The 23,457-nt window shown below is 38.0% G+C and overlaps 2 protein-coding genes across 2 annotated transcripts; one reads left to right on the forward strand and one right to left on the reverse strand.

The window, feature by feature from the left end:
• Nucleotides 1-684: 684 nt before the first annotated feature.
• On the reverse strand, nucleotides 685-22,407 carry LOC149026860 (transducin family protein / WD-40 repeat family protein). Its single transcript, XM_089156788.1, has 11 exons — nucleotides 22,041-22,407; nucleotides 21,907-21,954; nucleotides 21,653-21,694; nucleotides 20,572-20,691; nucleotides 9,967-10,112; nucleotides 9,729-9,876; nucleotides 9,535-9,618; nucleotides 8,300-8,415; nucleotides 2,330-2,388; nucleotides 2,134-2,224; nucleotides 685-1,690 (listed from the first exon to the last, which is right to left on the reverse strand). Exons 1-11 carry the CDS (start codon nucleotides 22,153-22,155, stop codon nucleotides 1,463-1,465), a joined length of 1,197 nt encoding a protein of 398 aa, XP_089012914.1. The 5' UTR covers nucleotides 22,156-22,407; the 3' UTR covers nucleotides 685-1,462.
• LOC149026861 (uncharacterized) lies at nucleotides 12,188-14,918 on the forward strand. The gene is made up of 6 exons (XM_089152871.1): nucleotides 12,188-13,162; nucleotides 13,423-13,486; nucleotides 13,571-13,867; nucleotides 13,964-14,092; nucleotides 14,213-14,307; nucleotides 14,574-14,918. Exons 1-6 carry the CDS (start codon nucleotides 12,188-12,190, stop codon nucleotides 14,916-14,918), a joined length of 1,905 nt encoding a protein of 634 aa, XP_089008997.1.
• Nucleotides 22,408-23,457: the final 1,050 nt, after the last annotated feature.

Here is a 23,457-nt window from a genome sequence, read left to right on the forward strand (position 1 = left end):
TTCGGGTTTTGGTTCAGTTTAATATGTAGAACCAAACTAACTCGGGTTGGTTTTATTCGCTTTTTGATATTCGGTCTACAAATTTTTTGTTTATATTCTCGATTCGACTGTAAATAACTCAAATTTAGTAAAAAATAATTTACTAAATTTAAGTTAAGCATGTAAGCAAACAGCTTTTAGTGAAAAGGTCACAAGTTCGAAATTCTGTTTGATATATATAATAATCCTTATCCCAGGCATAAAGTTATTAATTTCCAAAAGAATAATCAAAGTAATTCACATGATGAACTTGCTCATGATTGAAAAATTCTAAATGGATATGTGGTGAATTTTTTGACAAAATTTTTCCCATCACTAATCTTGGCATAGGTTTGACAAATTTTTAAGGCCACGAGTACCTACATCTCCGAAATGAACTAGATCATGCACAAATTCTCTCTTGCAATGTTCATCAAATGTAGCGAGTAAGGCGTTCATGATCTTCTCTACACAACCATGAAATCTCAGTGATCGCAATTTTATCCTGTACCTACTTCTCCGAAATGAACTAGATCAAGCACAAATTCTCTCTTGCAATGTTCATCAAGTGTAGCAGGTAAGCCGTTCATGATCTTCTCCAAACAACCATGAAATCTCAGTGATCTCAATTTTATCCTGTGTTTTTGGACATTTTGAAAATTGTGGAGAAGGCTAAAGGCCAAGGATTCGATAACTTGCTCTTATTGAATTGGTTAAAGAACTTAGAAAATCAGCCCCTTCTATCCCAATCATGTAAAGCTTCATTCTCTAACCTCTCCAGTCTTCTGGGCTCTGTCACTCAACGGTTGGCATATTTTGTAAAAATCGGAGCAGGATAAGCAAGATGAAAAAGCGACTAATTGAGGTTACAGATTGAACTGGATTTAGTTTCATGGATGTAAATATTGAAGTTTTAATCCAAATTTCGATCAAGAATATCAAAAACCCTAAACAGAAGATCGAAAAACAAAACAATTCACTCGTCCATGTTGCAGAAAAAATCTGTAATTGAACTGGATTTACAGGCTGTTGATTCGCTCGTCCATGTAGAAGATAAAATCTGTAATTGAAGTTCTGCACTCCTCTCTTTTAGCTCTTTTGTGTTGGAAAAATTGGGGAAGAAATGGAGTGTAGGACTTAAATATTCTTGGCAGTAGGGACTAGGGAAGAGCACAGTAGAGGTGGAGAATAGAGAAGAATTAAAAGCCCGCGGCTTAACAAACCCCATTCACAACTGAGAAATACTCACAAGGGAATACATATTCAAAGCATATACTTCCTTTTCCCTATTTTTCAGTACAGCAAAAACTACACTTCCTCCAATAAGTAAAAACCAAACTCACTAGCAACCCAACACTCCTCTCCAAATAAAAAGAGTTGAATCAAAGATATCATACAAAAGCAATGTAACATTGGAATAACTTTTCTGATAACACAAGACTATTTATTGAAATTCAGCAATTTCGAACACTCGAGCGGTATTGTCTATTGATACAGAAACAAGGAACTCCCCATTAGCAGAGATAGCCAAGGATTGAATGGCATCAGAATGTCCGGTGAATGTTTTTATACAGTCACCAGAGAGACTGTCCCACACTCGTACTTTACCATCAACGCAACCAGAAGCGATGTATCGCGATGTGCCAAGCCATAATAAACATGACACACCTTCCTGCACACAACAAGAATTTTTGGTAAACCAAAACTGGAAAATCATGTCATTCTTCCACTGATAGGCTTTGCCCAGAGATAAAACTAAACTGAGGCAAATCAGCTGGCAAACTAGTAACTGCCTTGATGTCAAATATATATGCACAGGTTACAAAGGTATAACCTAAACAACAAAGATTTGCCACAGTTGCAGAATTAGTATCTGTAGAAGAACACAAGAATACAAGAAGTACTGATGGGATATATCAGATTCTTGAAAAGCTTAGAAGAGCTTCAGCTGGGTCAATTTAGCTCAACAGGCCAAAAACAGCCGCTCATATATGGTTCCATAAGCCAAAAATGGAAAATCTCACTCAGGTCACATAGGAATCACCTAATTTTCTAGCATGTAAAGAATTGGAAGAATGGCAGTTAAAATTTGACAGAAGCCAGCAGGCAACAAACCTCGTGGTCGCATGTGCAGCGTGGAGATGAGTGCTGTAGGTCCCAGACGATGAGCTTCTGATCCATGCCTCCGGTTGCAGCCCAAGGGAAGCTGGAAGCCAAATTGATAAATGAGAACTGGGTAGGTACTGTGGGCTAACAGACTCAACAGTCCACAGTTGGGGAGAAAATTTTAAGGTTATATAATTGATACTACCTTTTTGCTAGGCCAATACACTCAATGGAATCTGTGTGAGTAAGCAGAGAACTAATCACCTGTGGGGAACAGTAGTACTCATTAGCCATCAGGAAAATAGATGAAAAAAAAAAAAGAGCTGTATTTTTTCCCCATGTACCAGAGCAGGAAAGAATATTCCATGCAAGGTACCAAGATAATCCATAAACATAAAGAGTTCAACACTAATACAAGGCATAAATATGACATGATCATTAAGTATTGTACTACATGAAACCCCAACCCAAAAGATGATCTTTTTGTTTTCTCATTTTTCTATTCTTCATGCTACAGACAAGAAAGACCCAGGTATTCAAGGAGATACTTTCTCAGTGAGCGTCCACTGAAGCCATTTATTTCTGATTGTCATTCATACATGCCTAAATCTGCTTTTGTCATGTACAACCAAGAAAAGAAACTAATGGATGAAAATGCAAAACACATTACACAGAGAACATTCAGTCACTGGAAAAGTTCTGCTGAAACAAGCGAAGCCCAAGAGACAATGTTAATCCCAGGATACCAAGTAATTCCTGTCAGTACCAGTGTTTAGACATGAGGAGGATCCCTATCATTTAGCGTCTAACACAGCCTAAAAGTCACGCTTGTAAATGCAAGTGAAAAGAGAAGAATCAGAAGATAAACTATTCTTGCCACATCAACCTTCCTGTTTTCTGACTGATTGATATACAAGTCCCCACCACACCTTTGGTGCAAATCACACAATTTCTGAGTGATCTTTTCCAATTTGTTCAAAAAAATTTCAATAAAACCTCTTTCCCCTTTGGTGCAAATCACACAATCTTGTGTTTCATCCCAAAAAAGGAGCACGCAAGATCAGTGGGTAAATTTAGACCAATTAGTTTTTGCAATGTGTGCTAAAAATTGTAGCAAAAGTGCTTGCTCAAAGACTCAAACCCTTACTGAGTAACTTCATCTCCCCGTTTCAAGGGGCTTTTGTGGAAAATAGACAGATTACGGGTAACATTTTGTTGGCCCAAGAAATTTTCCATTTCATGAGAAAAACGAAGGGCAGGACCAGATATGTGGCTCTCAAGCTTGACATGTCAAAAGCCTATGATAGGGTGGAATGGAATGTGTTAATTAAAAATTTTGATTTCCTGGGTTTTGATCAGAAATGGTGCACACTCATCAATTCTCTAATATCTAGTGCATCTTTTTCGATCAAACATAATGGCAACCCGTATTTCTGGTTCTCTGGAACCAAAGGGCTGAGACAAGGTTGCCCCCTCAGCCCATATCTTTTCCTTTTCATTATGGAGATCTTGTCAAGACTACTTTTTGAGTACAGATCTCTCAATCTTTTTAAAGGGATAAAGGTTGCCAGAAGAGCTCATGAGATCTCCCATCTTTTCTTTGCTGACGACACTTTCTTGTTTTGTCGAGCAGAGAGAGAAGATGTGTTGGCCATGAAGGTAGTCTTAGAACTATTCTCTGACATCACAGGACAATAAATAAATTGGGAAAAAAGTGGGGCTTATTTTAGTAGAAATGTACCCAATCAAGAGAAAAACTTAATTTTATCCACTCTAGGGATCAATGAAATGAGGAAAGACTCACTTTACTTAGGTACCAAATTGATTCATGGCCAATCTAAAGTGAAGAATCTCCACTTCATCATCAACAAGATGAAGCAGAAAATGGCGAACTGGAAAGCAACAAGTCTTTCTTTTGCAGGAAGAAGTGTGTTGTTACAATCTGTTTGTCAAGCTCAATCCCTCTACCACATGCAGTGCTTCAAATTCCCAAGGACGGTGTGTAGAAAAATCGATTCTCTATGCCAAAGGTTTTGGCTAGGAAATCCGACCAAGGAAAAACAACTTACACTCATCTCATGGGACCGATGCTGCCAACCTAAAGAAAATGGAGGACTGGGGTTCAACAAAATGGAGGACATAAATAAAGCAATGCTACTAAAGAAAGGTTGGAGAATGCTCAAGAATCCAAAAACCGTGTGGGTACAAACTCTGAAGGCAAGATACTTTCCAAATAGTTATGTTTTCGATCCGAAAGGGATGAAAACAAAGGGGTCATGGACATGGAATGGCATATGCGGAGTATTACCAGATCTTCAAAAAATGGTGTGGAAAAAAAGTAGGAAATGGGAGGAACACATCTTTCTGGTTTGATCCATGGATTGGAAATCTAGATCACAGGCTCCATCAAGTTCCGGAAACTGATAGGTGGGCAAGAAATTCAACAATAGCGGAAGTGAGAAATTCAGTCAATATTGACAACAGGGAGTCATCTCTTCCTCAAACTTCTCTATCTTTTTATCTTTCAAATATTAATCTCAATGCTGATAATGATGCTTGGATATCCCTTCTTTCAAGCAATGGAGATTTTACTGTCAAATTGGCAAGGAAATCTCTATCTCGTTTGAGAACATTATCTCAAACTAATCCACTCACCAATTGGTGGGAGTTCTTTTGGAAACTACCCTTACACCCGAAATTCAAGACGTTCTTTTGGCATCTGATAAACACAAGACTTCCCATAAAGGAGACACTTGCCCAATGGACCTTAATGTCTCCAATATGTGAGCTGTGTGGTAACTATGTTGAAACCCTTTGGCATATTTTTTTATCTTGTGAATGGACAAAAAGAATTTGGGCAGCAAGACCCTTAGGTCTCAGAACAGAGAGATTGACACATGCATCAATCACTAATCTGTGCAACTCTTTTATTTATGACCCTAGGCAAGATAAAGCTAATAAGAAATGGCTAGTATCGGTCTTTATTATCACTTGCTATTTCATCTGGAAAGAAAGAAACAATAAAATCTTTCAGAAGCTCAATCCCAACCCAGAAAAAGTGTTGTTCAACACTCACAATTGGATCCAATTTCTAGAATCCAACACAAAGAATCCTGTAGGGTCCACACCTAGAGAGACGATGGTTTCTAAACCACAAACATGTTTATGCAAAACTATGACTAACTTAAGCTATTTACCAATGTTGATGTGTGCAGGGGTACATAATGCAGCATTAGATAGTACTGGATGGAATGTGGGACTATTCTGGGAAGGACACCTAAGGTATCTTAGTGCAGGAGGACTGAAGAAGGGAAAGATCGTGGAGGCTCTTCTAAGTGGAATGATGGATGGAATAGAAAAGGCAATAGGTTACAACAAACAAGGAGAAGAAATATGGAGCAATGAAAAGGAAGTGCTTGATCTACTCTCATCACAAAACCCCACGAAATGGCCAATAGATTATGTCCCAATTTTGATAAATATATTTTGTAATATTAACTAGTCTGAAACAATTCACCCAAACCACACTCCAAGAATGGCTTATTTATATAGCATATATATCCTCCATAGAACATCAAGGAAAAATAGAAGTCATAGATGCTACTAGTCTGTGTACTTGTTCTCTTATTTAATACTAAGTTTTCTTTTCGATCAAAAAAAAAAAAGTCCCCACCACACCAATTTTGGCAAATGCCCATGTATCAGTAGTATTGCTAGACATGTGCACATGTATCTGATTACTCCAACATCAACGTATGTATTCCACCAATCTAAACCAAATTCTAGGGTTTGGTTGTTTAATTATTGCCCTAGAATTAAGCTCACTCCAGGATCCTCTCTCTTGTGAACCAGCACTCTTCTAGGGCTGTAAATGTAGGGTTTGCAGCAATAGCTAGTAATGAGGGTTGGAATAGGGTTGGTAAATATATTGGCCAGGCAACGGGACTTTATGATTTCAGAGCTGGAACTTATGATTAGGGCTAAGATTTAAGGGATTCTAGGGCTGAATGAAAGATACTAGGTCTGCTGTTGCTGTTTTATTTTTTCAGAATTGAGTTTTAAGTTAGGGTTTGAAAACTGGGGTTTTAGAAGTTCTAGGGTTTCTAGGGTTAGAGTTACAGTTAAGGCTAAAGTAGAAGATAGGGTTGGTGTTGGGAGGAGATTTAGGGACTGGTTGATAGTTAGATGAATCTAGTTTTCAGGATTTTGATGAAGATGATGAATTGCAGAAAATTCAAGGAAGAAGATGAAGTGCAGAATTTTAATACCTAACAGATGAAGGCCTTTCTGATGAAACTAAAAGGACTGGTGAGCAGGGATAGGTGCAATCCTTTTGGTAGTGGGAAGGATGGATTGGGGATGGGAATCTAGGAGTTTAGAAGGGATGGGGTAAGCTGCTGCCGTGGGACAGAAAAGGGGATGGGGGAGTTTGTGGGTGGTAGAAAAGAAGGGAGGAGAGGTTTGGGAAAAGGGCTGGGGTAGGTTGTACTTAAAGGGAGCTGCTGGAGTTGAAAACACCCTGCTGGAAATTGACAAAATTGCAGAAATTCAGACTTTCAAAGCTGCCGCAGGCTTCCCAAGGAAACCCACGGCTCTCTTGCCTCCAAACACTCGGTCAATAATAATCAACTCAACTTGTTAATTACAGAGAATGGAGGCTTTACTTATAGCCTCTAGAAAGGAAACAAACTTAAGACTCAACTTAGGAAACCAACTTGATTTCAATTTAACAGTCCAATTCTAATTAAGACTCTTAATTGACTAATGACTCTAATTCTATAAGGATTCTATCATAACTAATACTTCTAATTCTAATAAAGATTCTATCATATCTCACTTTAGAAGGATCTAATTTGGAATCTAAGAGTAGATATGGAATCCCTACAAGAAACACACTGAAACTATGGGACTCCTTAACAACTTAAGAATCCAACATGACAAGCACTCTTCAATAACTTACAAAATAATGATTCAAAATCACAAATAAACATAGATTTATAACATGCCGGACCCAACAACACCCTAACCTTGGTGGAATTAGGAACGCAGGGTTTAAGAGAGTAACCCTAGGCCCTGTGCTGCCCCTGGAAACGATTTACATCACTAGGCATAAGTTCATTTCAGTTCCAGCCAGGCAGCATAGAACACAGGAAACAATTCATCAGAATTGGCTGGCAGACATGAACAATCTGGTCAATTATCCTATTCAAAGACTTACACTAGTCCACTTTGACAGTGGCATAGACCAAGCAGGGCATGTCTGTTAATTATTGAAGTCGTTCTGGTCTCTAGAAAGAGTTGAAAAATCCAGATTCAGAACCTTAAAAGGATCTAAAATTCAGCCCTGAGACTCCTGAAAAGACAAACTAGCATATTCAAAGATTCTTTACTCAATTAGGGCAATCCCAGATTGCAGTGGCCCCTATTACATTCACATGTTATACTGAATTTACCACTTCTCTTGATATGAAAACCCTTCTAATCACGGAGAATGATATTGTGTCAATGGAAATGGAACTCAGAAATTGAAACTAGGTGATGGCTGAGTTAAAAGAACAAGCCTGCCAACCTGCTACATGGTTAATGGGTCTTCAAGTGAAAGGACCAATACTTCTTTCCAACAAGAGTCATATTTTACTTCTATCAATGGATGTCTTAAGTGCAGGTTATGCAAAAGTAGAATTTTTGTCAAGGTTGTTACACAGTACGCATTTCAACCTATTTATCGTTTTTCTAATTACTACATTTCCAATCCATTTATCCACAATATCTCTAGTCTTATATGACCAACTGACACTCTCTGAATCGTGGCCATCTGCATTGTTGATCAAAATGCAGCAAGTTACATATATAGTCAGAAACCAAGATATGCTATAGATATAGTGACAAAATCAATTGATTCACTATTCCACCTCCAAAAGCCAAATACAAAGATAAAATCACATTATTACAACAATGGTTAAAATAACTAAATATATAAAATGATCCATATGATTTCGTAATCCAAATTGTTAGTTTTACACTGAGCCATTCAGCAGCAGTAATGCAAAAAGAAACCAAGAGGAATGGTTCATAACTGAAAATGGGTTGCAGCCAGATATGAATAACGATAACAGAAAAATCTTCTCATAGAAACACACAAGACCCCAAAGGGTTTAAACAGTAGAGTCCAAACCTTCCCAGTTGCTATATTCACTATGTGTACAGAGCCATCCTTTGATCCAGTGATTGCAAGAGTTGAATCAGAGGTTATTGTCAAGCACGTCAATCCATCAGTGTGATACGGGTGACCTAGATGAGGGTAACCACGAGCATACAATAGATAAAATTTTTGAAAATATAATAACAATTAAATGTCTATAAATTTTCTTCAAATGTAAGAATAACTTTGCATTTTAACATAGCCAGATAATGGTTTCTTGATTAGATCAAACTTGACCATCCGAAATCTGGCCATCAAGTAGGAGCTCCTCACAGAATCATCAAACTATATGAAGACTGAAGAAGCTAGGGGAATCTATACTTGCATATCAGCAGTTGCTGATATATATTTTGGGTGATTTGATCACCATTTGCAGATTTGCACACAAAACAATGCATAGAGGTTTACAGCTACATAAGCGCCATATCTTACACAGGAATGCCAACAGCAGAATGAAACAGAGAATGGAAGTATCTCTGAATGGCCCAAGTAGCAGCACTCGATATTCTCTGAATTCTCTCCCCCAATAACAAAAACTGACGCCCAGGTTATCCTTTCAGAATAGTAAGATGAATTCAGCAAGCTATCTACTCCAAATCAGATGTGCCTTGCACTATCGAGTTGAAATCGTAACTAGCCATATCATTATACGTTTACTTCCATCTTAGCATGGAATCCTTACTACTAAAAAAAAGTACCAAGAAAATAAATTGGTTTCTACAACTGTCTTATCTAGGGGTTTCCAATATATACTGTTAGAATGACCAAATGATCACTCAAAATTGTTAAAAATGGGTTAGCTAGCCAAAAAGGCTATTGCGTAAAGCATAAAAGAATGTCTATTTTTATTTATTACATGCAAAGATTAACAACATTACACACACAACCCAAAAAAACAAGGCCATACATATTGCACAAGGCACCCGCATTTAGCAGGATATACGGAGGCTCAAACAAAGCCAAGTGAGCATATAATGTCAAGTTCTTGTGGAAGTTAAGCCATACTAGAACAAGATATTGCGTTGAACCTTTAAAGAAATTTAATACTTGGACCAAACAATATATACACAGATCACCATAAAAAACAAGAAAATACTTACATACAACATGATGTGGGAGGACCAGAGAAAATATGAGCAGTGTAACTCTAATAACATGATTGTTCTCACAGAAAACTCGAAAAGCTGAAGTTCCGGCTAAATAAATACCTCTGACAACGTGGATATTTTCGCCACTTCTAGGGTTCCATATCCTCAGTGATGCATCATCAGAACCAGTACAGATGGTCTTACCTTCCAAAATGCAGAGAGCAGGAATCAGATTCATATATACTTCTGACACCATAAAGAACTGAGAAAAGCAAAACCAACCTAACTCTATGTGATAAAGAGTGAGATAGTACCATCAGGAGTAAAATCACCACAAGTCACACTGCTTCCATGACCGGAAAATATATTAAGGCAAGCACTTCTATCAGCATTCCACATCCAAACAGTAGAATCCTCTGAACCAGCCAATATCAAGTGTCCTCTAGGATGCCACCTGACCCACTGAGCAGTTAAATAGTCAAGATCCAACCTTATCTCAGAAACAAGAAAAACCAACAACAAAATGACCATGAGGAACTTCAAAGAGTTTACCTCTACTCCTCCACCGGGACCTTCAAGTGTGCACTTAAGGTCACCCGAGGATGCGTCCCAGATTTTAACAAGTCCATCAAAGCTTCCCGAGCCCAGCAACTGCCCATCAGCACTAAATGCTAAACTTGAAACAGACTCCCCATGCCCTTTATAAAGAAACAAGTAGTATCACTGAGATCCAAGCACACATGTAAATATGCTTGGGTGCATAGGAACAAAAGATAATGATGTAACCAGCCATTCCAAGAAAGCTCGAAAGGAAAGCCAAACTGAGCAGCCAGCTAGTGGCACTTCCAGAAGGGGCCGAACTATAGTAGGGGCATTTTGGTCATTATCCAACCTAGCTCGAATACCTAATAGTTTCTGGAATAGTTATCAAGGCGTCGCCTTGGCGTCCTGGTGGTATGAGGGAGTGTGTGGCGAGAGGCGCCTCAGAGAAAACACATAAGGCGGCCGCCTTAGTGTATGAGGCGTCTCTTGAGCATCCGAGGCGACACCTGGGACGCATTTCACTACTAGGCGACCGCCTTATGGCTTTTAAAAAATTCACAATTTTTTTATTCCAAATCAAAGGCCAAAACTGAATTGGAAACTAGATTCCAATTGGAAATCATCTAATGGCTGAATGGTTACATAAATGATACTTGAGAAACATGGGATCATTTTGTAACATTAATTCAATAAAATAAAATAAAAAACACAAAAGGGAAAATCGAACGAAACCCAACCCAAATCCCTAACTCTCATTCCCTCTCGATTCTTCGTCTCTGCTGCTCTCGCGGTCTTGTCCTCTGCTACTCCTCTCCTTGAGCGTCTGCAACACCACCGGCGACATCGGCGACGCCCTTTGTGACACCGGCAACGAAATATATTTGTCTCTCGATTCTTCCTCTCTACTATTGTCGCCCTCTGCTACTCCTCTCCCTTAGCGTTGGCGACGACGCCACCAGTGACATCGACAACGCCCTTTGTGACATCGTCGACGGACTCTGTGTAGTCTTCTTCCTCTCTGCTACTCTAAGCATCAACAATGCCACCAGTGACAGCCAACGACGTCGGCGACAGCCGGAAACATCTCAAGCGACACCAATAGTGTATTGTACTCTCTTTTTCAGTCCAAATTTTAATTAATTGATCGACTTCTGCAATTTTCATGCTACTCTCTTACTTCTGCTTCTTCCCCCCCCCCCTCATAGGCTCATACGAAAGCCACCGTAGTTGTAGCAACCAAGTTGCAGCGGCGTCGGTCACCATCTCAAGCGACGATATATCGCCGGATTTTTTTTCTTCTTGCGATTGTTACAACTTGCTTTTTTTCTTTTTTTCTTTTCTGGTTTAGTTGTTGCATTCTTGATATACTGCTTGGTGTATGACTATATTATCAATGTGTGTGTTGCTTTTTTTTTTCTTTCTTGCGATTTGTTCCCAAGCATGAATTTTTCACAAGCAAAAAAAATTTCTGGGGGTGGGGGAGTCTGATAAAATTTTATATGCCAGACACTGAGCCCAATCTATGGTCTCATGGTGTCAAATTTTGTTTATTAAGGGACTATGGTGTGATGCAAATTAATCTTCTGCTGCTAACTTAACTGGGTTGAGATTATTCTTTTCTTTGGTAACTTCAGTTGTTGTTGCTGTAAGTGGAGGCTTTCTTACACTGTAACATTGACAATAAGATACCTAGGATTGATCAATTGATTAGAAGAAGGTATTTAACTGGATGGATGTTATGCTAGATGCAACAAGGAAATGTCCAAAGTCTCCTTAAACTAATATAATGCTGATTAAGGTACTATAGAGTTTAAAATTCAAGGGAACTTAAGTGAATAGATGGGGCTTAAGTGTATATACATCAGGCACTGTTCTGGATATTATAACTATAGCTAGTGAATATCAGGAGGGGTATTTTTGGGTTTCCTCATTTCTCTTTTTTAGTTTTTCTTTTCTTTTCTTTTCTTTTCGTTTTTTGGTCATCATCTTCATCTTATATTTTCTGATTTTTCAGAATAGAAGCTTGATTACCAATTTATCATGAAGTGAGATGATTAGATGAATGCATAGGATTTTTAATTTTATTGTGGTGTGGGCCGTGTGGCATGGTGCAAAATTCAAATTATACGGTATCATTATCAACTTTATTATTGTTTTTAATTTTGGTTGATTATATGTGTATGTAACTATGTTTCATGCTTTTATTGTAGATATTTACTAGTTATTTAAAATGACCACAAGGCCCTCAAGTGATAATCAGGCGGCTGCTTCTAGTCAGCCTATTCCTAGTGGGGGAGAAGCCTATGATCCCTCAAAAGACCCAAAGAGAAAGACCAAGTCAAATGACCCAAGGTGGAAACATGGGTATTGGCCAGATGTTGCTGATAGGAATACAGTCAGATGCAGTTTGTGCAACAAAAACTTTAAAGGAGGAATTAAAAGATTGAAGCAACATCTAGTGGGTGGATATGGGGATGTTGTGAAGTGCACCAAGACCACTGCAGCAATTGCCCAAGAGATGAATGCAGTGTTGGTGAAAAATAAAAAGAGGGCTGTTGTTACTGATTTGGATAATGAGGAGTATGATGACATTCAAATTGGAGAAGAACATCCTAATCCTGCCTCTAGGCCCTCTACTGGAGGAGGTACATTACCTAGTGTAGGGTCTGAGGTTGAGGTGTGCTCCAAGATACCTAGCTCTGGGACTGCATCAAAGAGACTGAAAAGTGCCCTTAATAAGGCACCAGTAAGGGGTCCCATGGATATGCATGTTAGACTCACTCTTGAAGAACTTGTTGAAGAAAGGAGGGCTAAGGGTGCTACTCAAACAACCATCTTGAATAGAATGAGATCTCCTAAAGAAAAGAAGCGAGTGGATAACCACATTGCTGATTGGATGCATCAGTGTGGCGTTCCATTCAATGCAGTTAAAGGTAAAAGCTTTGAGGTGATGGTCGAGTCTATTGCACAATATGGTTCTAGGTATAAGCCCCCAAATTACCATGAAGTCAGGGTGCCTTTGTTGAAGAGTGCAAAAGAAAGAACAATGGAGATGAGGAAAAATTATGAAAAGTATTGGAGGAAACATGGATGCACACTCATGTTTGATGGGTGGACTGACAAAAAGGGTAGGCATCTCATCAATTTTCTTGTCAATTGTCCAGAGGGAACATTCTTCCTTGGTTCTGTGGATGCATCTAGCCAGGTGCAAGATGCAAACATGCTCTTTTAGTTATTTGATAGCTAAGTTGAAGAAATTGGGGAAGAGCATGTACTTCAAGTGGTGACTGATAATGCCTCAAATTACAAAGCAGCAGGGGCATTGTTAATGGATAAAAGGACTAGATTATATTGGACTCCTTGTGCAGCCCATTGTCTTAATTTGATGCTAGAGGACATTGGAAATTTGAAACAATATAAGAAAGTGATAATTCAAGGGAAGAGAATTACCACTTTCATTTATAGGCACACAAGATTGCTAGAGGCCTTGAGACAGAAGACAAATGGCAGGGATCTTGTGAGGGATGCAGTGACTAGGTTTGCCACTTCATTCTTGACATTGCAAAGCTTATTGAAACACAAGGATGATTTAAGGCACTTATTCAATTCTAAGGAGTGGACAAATTCCAATTTGTCCAAGACAAAGCAGGGAAGAAAGTAGCTGAAACAACTTTTTCTACAGCATTTTGGCATGGTGTGGAGGATTGTATTAGAGCATCACAACCTCTTATGATTGTATTAAGGATTGTGGATGCTAATGAAAGACCCACATTGCCTAAAGTGTTTGTAGCCATGCAAGAGGCTAAGAGAAGAATAAAGGACAATTTTGGAGGCAAAGAACGACTTTGGAAGAAAGTCATACAAATCATTGATAGGCGATGGGAGTATCAGATGGAGAGACCTCTATATGGTGCAGCCTATTTTTTGAATCCTGGGAAGTCCTAAAACTTAGATGATGTAGATGATTATGAGTTGATCACTTCTCTCCAAACTTCTTTCAATGAAGTTGTTGGAAGACTAGTGCCTGATATACATCAACAAGATAAGATATTGTCTTGGGTAAGTAATTACAAGGAAGCTAGAGGTCCTTTATCCACAGCTATGGCTATCAGACAGCGTACAACTATGAATCCTCGTAAGTTTTTACTTGTATTATTTTATTTTTAGTTATACTTATTTGGTTTGTAACTCTACCTATTATGTTAATTTTTTTTTTTTTTTAATACTATAATTACATGGTGGGATACACATGGAGGAATTGCTTTTGAGCTTACAAAGATTGCACGGAGGATACTAGGCCTTTGTTGTTCTTCCTCTGGTTGTGAACGGGATTGGAGCACATTTGAGTTTGTAAGTATAAAGTGATTCAAGTATTTAAAACACTTTTAAATTTAAATTTAGAAGAATGACTTGGGATTCTTTTCAATTGCTTATGAATTCAGATTCACACCAAGAAGAGGAATAGGCTGGAACATTAAAGGTTGAATGATCTAGCTTTTGTTCAGTACAATCACCGTCTTCAAGAAAGGTTCGATGAAAGGTGATTAAAGGGTAGAAATTATGATCCACTACTCCTTGATGAGCTTGACTGGAGCAGTGAGTGGATGGTTAATCAGTCCGATGATTTAGTCCATCCTAAGGGTGATCTTACTTGGAGCATTGTTGATAGAGCTATAGGGGCATCTTCATCACTTGAGGGCCAGAATAGACCGAGGAGATGTCAACCAAGTGGATCAACATCTGGTGGAGTTAATATATGTTACTCACGTCGCAAGTCTTTGGAGAGGGTGGTTGAGGAACATGAATCTGAATCTGATGGAGACATGGAAGAAGAGGAAGATTTGCATGATGATGAAAACATTGCAAATGATTTTGGTTTGACGTCTACCTCTTTGGAGCAACAAGAAGTTCGAGAAGATCTCCCACTTGCTACCAATTTGCTTGATTATGATTATGACTAGTTGACTTAATACTTTTCTATTGGGAATTTTGGATAAGGATTGTGGATTTTTATTGGGAATTTTGGACATGGGTGTGTTGGTATATTTGGGATTTGGACTTTAGATTTTAGATATAAGTGGGACTGTTTACTTAAATATTTAGAACTTTCTATTTAGATATAATATGCTTTGTTTCATTTTCTTCTTTTACTTGTGAGGATATTGGGCTACAGCTCAACAATGTAGAAGAGGTGGAGTTGTAGGTGCTGGTGGAGGTGGAGCAGTGGAGTTGTAGGTGGTGCTAGTGTTGGTGACATTTAATGAAGGTATGTTGTCTAATGTTTATTTGTTTTGCTCATGTATCTATGTGTTTACTATTTAGTTACATTTTATCGTATCTTGATTCTTGTAATGATAGTTAGATACTTGAAATTTATTTAGGACCTACTATGTGTGGTTTGTAGTATGTTGGATGACTTGAGGTAGGCTAAATGGCTAATATTAGTTTTTTTATTATACATAAGATATGTTTATAATGAATTAGTGTATGAGATATACACTAAAAAGTAAAAATTTCACTTAAAACACCTTGACCGCCTCAAAAGCGCCTCGTCGACTCATCGCCCCAACTAGATAAAACCGCCTCGCATCGCCTCGTCACCGTGACAACTATGGTTTTTGGTTAGTTTCAGATATTTTGGAGTCCTTAACTACTTTTGTTTTGTCATTTGAAGTCCTGTTGAAGTCTTGTTGGTTAAGTTATTAGAGTCCAAATCCAAGAAGCAGTTCTTTTGTTACTTAGTTGGGGACGCCTAAGTTGTCTAATCTAATTAGAAGTCTGCGTTAGTAGTCTGTTTAGGATTTCTAATCGTTGAGTCCAAGTAGCATTCACTTGTAGTAGGTTATAAATTCAGATCCAGGCTTGTAACTCAAACCAGTTAATTAATGAATAAAATTATTGAGGGAGTTGCAGCAAAGAAATGTGCACGAATATTTCAGGGCTTTGAAGTCCGGTGGCACCTAGTTCAAGTCTGTTTTCTTCTTCAATCTTCATTCTACAGCAGTCCTCCCTCCAGTAAGTGCATCCCCAGCCCCACCCCACCTCTACCACCCCTCTCCTAACTTCCATCTTCTTCCTTAAACCCTGCAGCACCTGGAAATTTCCATAAAACCCTAAAATTACGCAAACTCTCTAAACCCTCATTCAAAAACCGATTCCCCCAAGGAGCTCCATTGCACCCTTCACCTCTACCTTCGACCTCAAGTAGAACCCTAACCCTAGTTTCAGCTTTCCATTTCAAAATCAGACCCTAAACCCTAAATTCAATCTACCATTAGGGAATCAGTAAAACAGCAATAAAAATTGAACAAAAACAGCATTAGCAGAACCTATTAGGACCATATAGCAACACAAAGTCATCCCCCAAGCCTAGAGTACCCAACCATATAGTTTTAAGGCCATTCCCCATGGCCGCAGACTATAGAAACCCTAAATTAATTGCTGTCCAATTCAAATTCCGGCAAAAACCCTCAATCCAGAGAAGCCCTAGACAGCTACTGAACCCTGATCTAAGATCCAGTAGACTGGCCTGTAACCGAATGTTACATCAGATATGCATGAAAAGCATCACGGAAATGTGTACAAATATTAACCCACAAAATAAATGAATGACATTAACTACTGAATTTTATGAAGTGGGACAGCCCCAGGAACTAAAGTATCCTACAAGGCAAAGGATCGGTAACTAGTTTTCCCCTTCTTTTTTTTTCTTTTTTTTTTTTTTTTTTTTTTTTTTTGGGGGGGGGGGGGGGGGTAAAGATCGCTAACTAGTTAAGACACTAAAAAGGTATGGGGATGGCAAATTGCACAGAACTAACTTACAAATAGCAATAAATAGTCATAACAGAATCTGATTTCAGCATTGAGTAATATAAGTAACACGCAAAAATTGACATAAATGGCTCATGAATGAAATTAGATTTAAGAACAGTGAAAAAACACAACTAAGTAATGGAGATTCAGGGTATTGATCCAAAATAATTAGAAAGTTGCAGCAACCGTTCATAGTAATCAATATTCCATTCAGCACGAAATACGTAACAAAAGCTAAGAAACCCTACCCAATCAAATACCAACACCCATACAGAACAGCAAGAAGAATTAACAATGCTGAAATAGCAAACAAGCAGCCCCAAAAATGAATAAAGCAACCAAGCTGCGAAAGACAATTAATGAAAAAGGGGTCACCAAAAAAATATATATGGCAAACAAGAGGGCTGCTGCAAAGTGAAAGAGAAAGCAAGACAAACACTGAAAAGAAAGTGCAGAAAAATTCTACCACAAAGTAGGACAAAAAATAGAAAGGAGATACAGGCAGGAAAGTCCTGCCGTAAAGGTGGCCTTGGACAAAAATAAAGAGGAGAAGAAAGGATGGATTGGCAAAAAGAGGTGTTGTTGCAGGTATCTAGGAGGTAAGAGAAAAAAATTCTATAAGATGGGAAAGAAGGAATCTATCAACCAAAAAAAATATAGGACTAGGAAGTGGAAGGGAAGACTGAAGTTTTTGGTATAGAAGGAGGCGGAAAGGAGAGGAGAAAGAATAACCATCAAGGAGAGGAGAACTTGCACCATTGCTCTATCCCCCCCCCCTTTTATCGCTAAGCTTGTTCAATTCTATCCATCCCTTGCAACTTTAAATTTGGAATAGAATGCTTCAACTGGTTAATAACAAGATCATCCAAACTATGCAAAAACTATCCAATTGGATATTCAGCTCCTAACTCCAAGGACTTCTTCAACCGAGGATATGGAGACCAATCAAAAGCATCAGTTTATTAGATTTTCAATTCCCCATTGTTACATGAAAATTTCATCGTATGAGTATCACCATTTTGAGGATTTTCAGCTCCCTCTTTGTGAAACATTTGCTAAAAGATGATTATTGTATTTCTTTTTCAACTAAAGGATTCTATCAATCATTTGACTTCTAGCTAACATCAAACTAAATCAAGTCCTTTACACAGTCATGAAACTTACCCATGTTAAAATTATTAATTGAAATACCATTTTCAGAAGAAAAACATGCCATACTTTTCAAAAGGCAAATTTCATCTTTATCATCCCAAACCTTTTAAAATGGTTGTTGTTGATGTCTTCAACTTACTTATCATTTACTTTTATTTATAATTTCTTGTTTCCGGTAATGCAAGGTCTGATGCCTTCAATGTCTTAATCTTTTTCTTCTTATAACCTTTTCAAGACCATCAACCTTAGCAGCTCGCCGTACTAGAACTAACTTTCTCCGACTTCCCATGTTTAGGGGTATCATTTGTGTAGGATTGTTTTGATATTCTTGGTAAAACAATATCGCTTTCCATCTTTTTAGACCTACTTTCATGCTCTTCTTCTTTGTCCTCTTGTTGGTCCTCCTTGTCTCATGCTCTACCTCTTCATTTTCTTTCTTTTCTTTTGATTGCATTTCTCTCTTCCTCCTCCCAGAAGAACCTTCCTCATCCACATTTTCCTCAGATTCTTCTTTTACTCAAAAAGGATATTCTTCATTTTTATTCCCCTTCCATAACTTTCTCTTCAACAAGAGAAAGTTATGAATGGGAAAGAAAAATGAAGAGCATCCTTCAAAGCAAGAAGAACCCAAGGAAAATGAGGACGAGAAGGCCTCTGAAAAGGAAGAGAAAATGCAATCAAAAGAAAATAAAGAAAGTGAAGATCCAAAGGATCGAGATGATGAGGAACAATAAGAAAAACACGAAAGCAGGTCTAAAAAGATGAAGACCATGTTGCTTCACCAAGAATATCAAAGCAAGCCTACAAAGATGATACCCCTAAACATGAAAAGCCTGAGAAATCTAGTTCTAATACAGTGAGTTGTCAAGGTTGATGGTCTTGAAAAGGTTGTAAGAAGAAAAAGAATAAGACATTGAAGGCATCAGAACTTGCATTACAGAAACAAGAAAATAAAATAAAAGTAAAGGATAAGTAAGTTGAAGATAACACCACATCAACAACAACCATTTCAAAAGGTTTTGGATGATAAAGATGAAATTTATCTTTTAAAAAGTATGGTTTGTCTCTCTTCTAAAAATAGGATTTCCATCGACATGGGTGAGTTTCATCAGTATATAAAGGATTCAATTCAGTTTGATGTATCTAGAACTCAAATAAGTGACAAAGCCCCATCGGTTGATAAAGAAATATAGTAACAATCTTAGCAAAAGTTTCACAAAGCCTCATGATGTCAAAGAAAATATGAGGAGCTGAAAATCCTCAAAGTGATGACATTCCTAAGACAAAATTTCAAGTAACAATGAGGAACTAAAAATTCAAAAATTGATCCTTTTGATTGGTCTCCATATCCTCAACTAAAGAAGTCCTTGGAGATAGTAGCTGAATATCCGGAAAAAAATTTGCATAGTTTTGATGATCTTGTTATCGATTAGTTGATGCATCCTATTTCAAATTCAAAGTTGCAAAAGATAGAGGAAGAATTGCACAAGCTTCATGTGGGATAAAGAAGCAGCACAAGTTCTCCTCTCCTTGGCTGTAATTCTTCCTCCTCTCTGCTTTGGTAAGCTTCTTCTCCTCTCCTTCCACCTCCTTTTGTACCAAAAAATTCTATCTTCCCTTCCTCTTCTATTCCTACAACTTTTTGCGAGATTCCTACTTTTCTTTCTTTTAGAATTTTTTTCCCTTACCTCCCAGATCCCTACAACAACACCTCTTTCTACCAATCCCTCTTTTCTTCTCCTCTTTATTTCTGTCTTATACCACCTTTTTTCAAGAGTTTCCTATCTGTATCTCCTTTTCCCTTCTTCTTTCCCCTTTTCTATTTTTTGTCCTCCTACCTTAAGGCAGAATTTTTCTGCAATTTCTTTTTAGCCTTTTTCTTGCTTTCTCTTCCATATTCTGCTAACCCTCTTGTATGCCATTTATTTTTCTTCTGCCCCCTTTATACTTCTTTTCTTATTTTCCCTTTTTCAATAATTGTCTCTTACTATGTGGTTGCTATTTTCATTTATGGGACTGTTGTTCACTATTTCAACATTATAAAGTCTTTGGGGTGCTCTATTTGGGTGTTAGTTTAGGATTGGGATGGGATTCATAAAATTCTTATGTAATCTTATTCTTAAATCTAATTTGCCCTCTTGAGGTATTGATGTCAATTTTTGCGTGTTGCTTATATTACTCAATACTGAATTCAGATTCTGTTAAAATTATCTATAGCAGTTTGTAAGTTAGTACTACACTGCTACGCAATTTTCCATCCCCATACCCTTCCTTGTGTCTTTGCCAGTTAGCAATCCTTTCCCCTTATAGGATATCTTAATCCGTAAGGCTTTCCAACATCAATTTACCTCCCACCTTATCAAGCCTAATGCTATTAAACACACTCACATCACTCCTTACTAGGAAGCAGGAATAAACCACCCCAATGGGAAGCTTAACTTAATGTCACTTGTCATCTACCATGACTCCTCATTAGAACTCCCACACTCCCTCCTTGTCCTCCCACAACTCCTTTTTTTCATTTTCTATATGCATTCTTGTCCATGTTCTACCCTACATGCAAAAACAATAGCCTATCTAATAGGAAATTGCAACACATAGAAAGTTAATGCTAAAAAGGGTGGAAACCAAACGTTTAAAATTTCATACCCAACAGTTCTAAGGCCATATCTCCTTCTCCAATCTTCCACATGAAACCCTTGTCATCTCCGCCTCCTGTTACCACAAGCTTTGCATCTGTTGGACTGCATGCAACCGTGTATAGTTCACCTGGCAAATATGATGTGAGGTGTAAGAACAATTATGAGAGTTTCCTGTCACAAGTCAGAAGTAAACGTTACCCCACTTCTAGATAGATTAAATATAAAGTGGATTCTGGTGACAGGCAGCTGATTAGCATAATACCGATGGTCAGTCAGCACAATGCATCAGATATTACCTAAATCTCATTTAGGGAAAACAAGATGGCCATTAAAATCCACTTGTAACCTTTCAAGGAGAACACGTAACAAAAGAAATTTTGCACGTGCTCAAAGATTGTAACACCAGCAAGGGAAAGAATCCAAGATTGCACCAAGGCATCTAAACACTTGCATAACAGGCAACAAAGCATATACAAAGGGGACTACCACCTTAGCCATCACCACAAACAAGAAGAAGAAGAAAAACAGTTACATCAACTGCAGCTTTGTATCAACATGCTTAGTCTGCTAGTCAAATCTTATATTTAGATTATTCAGTCCTAAGTTCTGTTCTGTCCAGAGCAACCAGTGTTGTAATATTCTCAGCACAGGAGGTAACCATGAGCCAGCAGGCCCTGAGAATTTCATTATTCTTCTGCTTCCAATCTAAGCGTTACCAAATAAATTAAAACATCAAAATTGTCTTCCAGCAGACGAGACCTCCTCCTCGATTTCTTTTTGTTTTTTGTACTAACCTCAATGCTTCCTAATTAATTGGGGCGCAATTTCTTTAGTTCCCTAATAAATCATGGAGTTGCCTATGGTATGAAATCCCGAAGTACTAACTAACCAATTCTGTTTTTTTGGGTAGAACTAACTAACCAACTCATGCAGTTACTATTCCTTTCCGTTTATATTTGATAGCGATGTCTGCAAAGTATTACAATGCTTGAACAAAGACATATAGACACATCGTATCATTTGACGATGGTAACAAATTTACAGTTGTGTTAGAAAAAATCACGGAAATCAAATAAATTTTAACTTACCAGTATGGCCAGTGAACAAGTGCATGGAATCATCAGACTCCTCTACAAACATCAAAACCAAACAGAAAAGAGTTAAACAAATCCCAGCTTGAAAAACAGGAATTGAATGCAACCTAAAATACTGTTCAGAGACTGCTAAAGTTTCCAATAAACTTATTTTCCCAGGCTCACTCACTTCCAAGTGAATTCACTACAGAATATCGAAGTTTTGCATATGTAACGAAAACTGAAAATATAGTATCAGATGAACACACCAAAGCCATCGGCATCGGACCCAGCTTCATCTTCGGCATCGGGAAGATCTGTATTGACGGGTAGAGAAAATCTGTAAACAGCTAACATGGAGAGGTATAGGGAAGGGGAACGGTAAGAGGCAAGTTCACTTTACCTTCATCATCAATTGGGATTTCCTGAATGATGTCTTCGTCGTCAAGGAAGACCTCCCCTTCCTCGTCTTGATCGTCGGCGTCGCCGTTCGTTCTCACCTTGTTTACGTCGTTCATCGTTCGTTCGCCTCGCTACAGGGTTTTGCGTCTATCGTTACAGGGTTTGTGCTTTTGAATGTTATACGTACGCACAAACTAAAAGTCTTACGCTTTTGGTTGTAACGCTCGTGTGTGTGCAGTATTCGCCTTCTTCTCCACTGTCTAGTTACCGACTTTCATCTCTCATTTGTTTCCATGGGGCTGGTTCATATAACCTAGTTCCCAATTTTCGAACGTTAGATTAAAGATACACATTTAAATCACAAGATATTCCAATCCAATTATCATTAGTTGGACCGCATGTGAAACTATTCTTACTAGTTGTTTGGTTTCGTTTTCGGGTTAAGAAAAGGAAATGTGGCTGCTGAGTCTACACCTCGATGCTCTCCAAATAACAAATGACAAATGCCTTCTCCGGATTTTTATAGAAAAAGCGTATTTGTTAAAAAAAAAAAAAAAAATACTTCCTTTTGTATTTGAAGGGTTTCACATTTCATAAATTTAAAGCCGCTCCTGTAGGTCGGTTCAGATTCGGCGCAAAAACAAAATCGAATCTAGAGCCTCTCTTCTTCTTCTCCATCGAATTGTTCCTCTTTTGCTTCGCGAGCAAAAACCCTAATTTTGCCAAATAGGATATTGGTGCCAATCTTTTGTTGTATAATTAATTAAACCCCAACCCTTGAAGAAAATCCAACACCTTACGAATCAATGACTTCACAAATCCAAGATTCAACAGTTCTAGTAATCAGAGATCGTATTCAAATTTCAGATAACTATCTTTTTTGAGAAAACAGCAACCAATCCAAAAGCTTCTGCAAACCCTAAGTTAGAATGAGGTACAGAGATATGGTGAAAAGGTAGGATTTTAAATGCACCAATATCTACATCCAGGAGCTGAAAAAGATTAGAATAGAAGATAGAAGGAGAAGGGGCGTTACAGAAAGAGGAGATGGGTTGGAATTAATAATGGGTTAACAAGGGAGTGGGATTGAGAAGCAGAAAGAAACAAAATGGGTCATCATTGTTTGATTTCACATGAAGAGATCAGTAAAACAAGGGACCTTGCTTGCACAAGACTGTCCAGACACCCTAAACCATCGGATCGAAATGGGGATTTGAGGATTGGTGAACGAAGGGTATGAGTTGTAAATTAGTAAATTTTTAAAATGTAAAAATAAAAATGTTTTTTTTTTTTTTGTACAAATGCGTTTATTATATATAGGGATAGAGATATTACATATGCCGCCAGTAGGAGTTGAACCCATGACCTCTCCACTGAGAAGCAGATTCCTAACCATCAGATGTGGGATACCTATATAT

The sequence above is a fragment of the Hakea prostrata genome, chromosome 1 (assembly GCF_041222555.1).
Source record: "Hakea prostrata isolate BN-2017 chromosome 1, UWA_Hpros_2, whole genome shotgun sequence".
Taxonomy (NCBI): Eukaryota; Viridiplantae; Streptophyta; class Magnoliopsida; order Proteales; family Proteaceae; genus Hakea; species Hakea prostrata.

Coding starts and splice junctions, on each gene's coding strand:
- LOC149026861 (XM_089152871.1), top strand. CDS start 12,188: ATGACCACAAGGCCCTCAAGTGATAATCAGGCGGCTGCTTCTAGTCAG. Junction 13,163..13,422: donor CTGTGGATGCATCTAGCCAG/GTGCAAGATGCA, acceptor TTTCATTTATAG/GCACACAAGATTGCTAGAGG. Junction 13,868..13,963: donor GATGGAGAGACCTCTATATG/GTGCAGCCTATT, acceptor CTTTCAATGAAG/TTGTTGGAAGACTAGTGCCT.
- LOC149026860 (XM_089156788.1), bottom strand. CDS start 22,155: ATGAACGACGTAAACAAGGTGAGAACGAACGGCGACGCCGACGATCAA. Junction 9,877..9,966: donor GTCCCGGTGGAGGAGTAGAG/GTAAACTCTTTG, acceptor TTAACTGCTCAG/TGGGTCAGGTGGCATCCTAG. Junction 2,389..8,299: donor TGAATATAGCAACTGGGAAG/GTTTGGACTCTA, acceptor TGTTCCCCACAG/GTGATTAGTTCTCTGCTTAC.